The sequence below is a fragment of the Azolla caroliniana genome, unplaced genomic scaffold, assembly GCF_043228905.1.
Source record: "Azolla caroliniana isolate FFs.n. ecotype wild unplaced genomic scaffold, voAzoCaro1.0.p SCAF_10, whole genome shotgun sequence".
NCBI classification, from domain to species: Eukaryota; Viridiplantae; Streptophyta; class Polypodiopsida; order Salviniales; family Salviniaceae; genus Azolla; species Azolla caroliniana.
Window position 1 is genome coordinate 2,031,889 of NW_028230445.1, and position 5,487 is coordinate 2,037,375.

At 36.3% G+C, this 5,487-nt stretch overlaps 1 protein-coding gene across 2 annotated transcripts; it reads right to left on the reverse strand.

Annotated features, from left to right (window-relative positions):
- Positions 1–793: 793 nt before the first annotated feature.
- LOC147858654 (glycolate oxidase 1-like) lies at positions 794–4,741 on the reverse strand. Of its 2 annotated transcripts, none has more exons than XM_087325876.1 (12): positions 4,581–4,741; positions 3,755–3,914; positions 3,378–3,502; positions 3,253–3,299; positions 3,042–3,119; positions 2,667–2,791; positions 2,448–2,514; positions 2,275–2,337; positions 2,055–2,124; positions 1,863–1,963; positions 1,363–1,467; positions 794–1,203 (listed from the first exon to the last, which is right to left on the reverse strand). In XM_087325876.1, exons 2-12 carry the CDS (start codon positions 3,895–3,897, stop codon positions 1,018–1,020), a joined length of 1,110 nt encoding a protein of 369 aa, XP_087182002.1. In that variant the 5' UTR covers positions 3,898–3,914; positions 4,581–4,741; the 3' UTR covers positions 794–1,017. The 2 variants fall into 2 exon arrangements, with proteins under 2 accessions (XP_087182002.1, XP_087182003.1); XM_087325877.1 differs by having other exon boundaries at positions 4,482–4,602.
- Between the last annotated feature and the right edge of the window lie 746 nt (positions 4,742–5,487).

The following is a 5,487-nucleotide window of genomic DNA, read 5'->3' on the forward strand; positions in this document are numbered from 1 at the left end:
CATTGCAAGGGCGACATAACATCCCCAATTAATGATGCCCAAAGTCTAGATATAACAATCTGAAATTGCCTTAGCAATTGGGCATGTAAGAAACTTGTGCCTAACATCCTCCCCATCAATGTGTAGAAAAGAAACATGCCTCATTGGAAATATGTCAATGATCTAAAAGTCTCTACCAAAGGAAATCCACACACCATTGCCAATGAAAAAATGACTTTCACACAATGGCAAATGAGAATGCCATCTTGAATCTAATAACGGGCACCACCATTGTAAATGGGACCTTGATTAAGGCAAATTTTATAATCAACATTAGCATGGGCAGACTTCATAATCAACCCTATTAAGTTCTATTTGCAATCAACTGATAATGAACATACTGGTGCACAATGCTAGTATTGATTTCTTATCATCAAATAACCAATCCTTCCAAGGCTCCTCTACCACCAATTCTTAAATGGGTATGCACTAGTATGTGTATGCAATATAAATCACGTTGAGAAAAGAGGATTCGGCCTTGTAGATTGTGGAGTGTTAGTCCCAAATAAGCGATCCATGAAAGGTCTTTCTACTACAATACCAATAGAATGATTGTAATGGCAATTTTTGAATCTGATTGTAATGACATGCTATGACTGCAAATATATTTGGAACTTTGGTTGGTTCTACGTTATGCATGGAGATGCATTTGAAATAGATTCCCATTAGCTTTCGTCGATGACTTGGAAAAGTCTTCCAATACAAGCAGTAGAAAGGGCATGAAGGAAAATTTATAAAAGAATACTATCAGATATCAATGTCAAACAATCAAACAAATTTAATCTTAAGATCTAGGGATCAAAATATTGTTATAAGTCCCCAAAGATTACATCGAAAAGATGTTGAAAAGTTATCAAAGCCTATACAAGTACACCAAGACGATAATTGTACTTATTCAGGGAGAAAGTAACACGAATGATGCATTGTACAAACTCTCTACATCACCACCAAGATCTTTCCCAACACATTGTTTTGTGTCTACAGACGTGATGCCGAACGAATCAATTCATACTCGGTTTTCACATGGGCGCGAGTAATCTCCTTCACTGAAGTGCAACCAGACAATGCCATAGCTAGTTCGAACTCCTCCCGAAGCATACTTAGCACCTTCTTCACACCAGCCTCACCATCAACAGCCAAGGAGAACACCACAGGCCTTCCAATCTATACAAAAGGAGCATGATGATTAAAACTAGCATTTAAAAAATGTCAAGAACACCAAAATTCCCCGAGCTTTTTGAAAGCCTTTGCTTATAAATAATATTTTGTGAATACCGAACAATTACGGGGTATTTTGCTCAAAGAAAAAGAGTAAATACTCACAAAAACACCAGAAGCTCCCAATGCTAATGCCTTGAGTACATCGGTACCTCGGCGAACTCCACCATCTAGGAAGACAGGAACTCTTCCTTGGGCCGCACTCACAACCTGAGACATCAACGTCAACTTATTTTATGAGCATACTCATTTTAATCACATCATTCAAAGTTAGTCAACATCTGCTAGGGTAAAATGGAAGTAATACAATAACTTGTGGATTTACTAAATAAAAATGATATGGAAAAATTATAACTTAGGGTTTACTAGTGCTTCAAAGGGTAGCTAACTCTTTATTCATTCTTCCTATATTTAATCTATAAAATCCCTTCCATAGGAGCATTATTACTCCACGGCTTGATGATTTGCAATGTGTAGACTAATCCTGATCTATGTGATCCTAGCACCATATGAGGTTTATTAGATAAAATTAAATCCCTCGACAATATCTATAAAAACATCATAAAGACAACACCTATGTTACTTTATAGAGTATGAAGATGAACCTCCTCTAAGGCATTAATAGTTGCGGGCACATAATCCAATTGTCGAGCACCATGATTAGACACGATAATGCCAGCGGCGCCAGCGTGCACAGCCAACCGAGCTAAAAGGCAAGAAAAACATAAGAATTAAAAAATTGACACTTTCTGCGAAAATGCTCAATTTTTTGTTTTTTTCTAAAGCTACACAATTACCGTCTTCTGCTGTCAAAACACCCTTCACAAGGATTGGAAGCTTGGTGATTGTTTGCAACCACTTCACATCCTAATGTGCAATCAAAACAAACAATCACAACTGCCTTAAGTACAAAGAACAGAGAGAGAGAGAGAGAGAGAGAGAGAGAGAGAAAAGAAAGGACATATTTTCATGCCCCAAAATGTGGCTCTAAAAAAGATATCAGAAATTTGAACCAACCTTCCAGCTAAGAGATCTATCGATTTGGCCGGCAACATAGGAAGCAAGTCCTGAATCAGAGGTCTTTCGAGGATTAAAGTAAGAGAGGATTATAATTTATTAGTATGACCTTGTCGATAATAGTTGGCATGACAATAGAAATAATAAAACCTTCATAGTCATTCACTTCTTACCTTGTCCATCTTTCCCAAGTCAAGACCTTCAAAGTTCTTCAAGGTCAAGTGTGGCGGCAAAACAAACCTAAGAAAAGCACACAAAACAAAAGCAAGAAACGTTGAACTATGTGCAGTGATTGTAAGATATTTGTAATTCTTTGAAAAATCCCTCACATTTTGAAGCATCGACTGTATGCTATTCATATTCTTCATGAGAAATCCCTAAGAATAACTGACCTATTTTTTATATCGGCTTCTCGTCGACCCAAGCGTGGTGTGTCCACTGTAAGAGCAATGGCCTTGAACCCTGCTCTTTCAGCTCTACGAACAAGTTGTGCCACAACATTGCGATCCTTATAAACCTATAAATAAAAAAAAGCGTTCCATAAGGACACTAGTTGACATCAAAACATATACAAATATCATCGATACCATATTTTGACATGAGCTAAAAATATGATCAAAGGGTATGTATGCTGAAAACAAAACACTAAATCCACGTGAACAAAGCATATAATTTGTGCAAATGCATAATGAAACTTAGGGATATTATGAGAAATAATCCACAAGTTAAGGGTCTCATGGGTATTTTTCATATCCTCAAGATCTTACATAGAGCTGGAAAAACCGAATTCCTGGAGCTTCCGCGGCAACTTCTTCAACACTGGATGTGGCCCATGAAGAAAGTGTCTATATATGATTTCAAAAGTGAAAGAAAGTATAATGTCACAATCAAGATAAGAAATGATAAAAGACAGAAATACCAATTACCAGAACAGAGAAACATAATGAGATCGAGTATTATATGTATAAAGGTCTATACCATGATTGTTCCGGCAGCAGCCACAGCTCTAGAGGTTGCAAGTTCACCTATAAATCAAGAAAGTAGACATATGGAAGTTATTCCCTTGCTTTACACAATTGAATGAGACAATTTCTACATATTACCATCTGGATGAGCCATTCTCTGCATCGCAGTAGGTGCAACCATGATAGGCATGGAAATCTTGAAACCAAGTACTGTTGTTGTCAAATCCACATGACTCACATCAATGAGTATCCGGGGTCGGAACCTATAAAAATTTGTTCAAGGTAAAACATATAGTTATAGCATTTACGTTAACAACATAGACTCGATTCATTGTTTTGTCTTGTTTTTAAGCCAATAATCCAAAAGGCATATAAATTTGTCACTAGAATGGATTCATATCACATCAAACATACTTTGAAGGGACACTGCACAAAAACTTTTGCATCCATACAATACTATCACAAAACTAGAGCAAAGCTGTAAAATTTGTGTCAACTTATTAATCCATCCTTACCATATCCTCTCGAAGGCACTGCGGTTATCCTTCAAAGTGTATTGATCCTCAGCACCCGATGCATAGTAGTCATAAACCATCTTTGGGAGCTTCTCCTTGGCCAACACATCGTATTCAGACACGTTCACAATTATGGAAGACATGGTGGATGCTTGAGAGTCTGAAAAAAAGGAGCACAAACAGAATGTAAATGAGATGATGATGATGATGATGGTTATGGATATGGTCATGGTTGTTCGGGACATGGAACATCCATCGGACATCGACATCATGAACTTGGACTTGATAGACCTGGAACATCATGGACATGGACATGGACATCATAGACATGATGGTCATGGTCATGGTCATAGTCCTTACTATGAGGTTACATGGACATGGACATAAACATCATAGACATGATGTTCATGGTCATGATCATAGTCCTTATCATGTGGTTACATGGACATGGTACCATATGGGTCATAGTCGTGATGATGATGGCGACACAGATATGCCCGTGGTCATAGTAATTTTCATAATGTTATGATGATGCCTTAGATTACAACAAGAAAAACGTTCACAAGACAAAACTAATCAGAAAATAAAGATGGAGAAAACGCACATACTAGAACTACAACAAGAGAACAGAGCATAGATAGAAACCTAACAAATCAATAACCATGATTATATATATATATATATATACATGCAACTTCATAAAGATACAAAGATTTAGAGAACAAACCTGAATCTTTCAAACACAAATACTTAATGAGAACTTAAATCATTATGTATGCAATAGCTGAGAAGAGCTTTATCTATCTCTATCTCTCTCTCTTCTTACCTTTCTGTAGCTAAGCTCTGCACAGATCAAATATGGGAGCGAAAGAGAACAAGAGCAGCTAAACGGAGCTTTAATGAAGCTAGTGGAAAATAATAAATATAATTTTTTTTATATATAAATAAATATGTAAAATAAGAAAGAATCTAACTGATTATGTATTAAATTCAGCGGAAGACGATTTATAAATGAAAATCAAGCAAATGATTGAGGAAATGTGGCGCTTAATTTGATCCTTAAAATAAAGAATTAAAGTTTTATAAAAAATAGATTCAAAGAGAAAAAAGGAGTAGAAGTTATGGAATTAAATTGTCTAACAAGAAAATACAAATAAAAAAAATAAAAGTATTATCTTCACACATTACATTTTTGTGGCTCTAACCTCTCTCACATTTTTTTGGCATTACCTTTGTAGTCCTTGTTTGTAGTAGGAGTAGTAGTAGTAGAAGCCTATCTATTATTCCCAACCCATGCTTGCTTTATCTTTCGTTCTTTATCCACATTATCGATCCGATCGAGCTCTCTTGCCACTTGGCCAACTTCGAAACACGTTATGCGTCTCAGAAACACTTGAAAACACTTGATTTCCACTCAAGGACGGGGTGTGTTTTTTATCATGTTTTTATGTAAGAGCCTTGGGACCTCGTAACAACGTTTCTTCCTCTCGGGAGACTTTCTGATTGTCTAATGGATATCCTAATACATCATTGTCTAGTGGATTTCATTTTTCAAACGAATTAACACAAGTTGAAGGTAGCAAAGTGTAAATTTTGGATGACCACAGTCATTGCATAAGTTAGGTGCAAAAACACCTCATTCTCCAAGAATCCATTGTGCATCCCATCCTCTAAATCATTTTCGCATGTATTGCATTTGATCTTGAACATAATATTTTGCTATTGTGTATTTA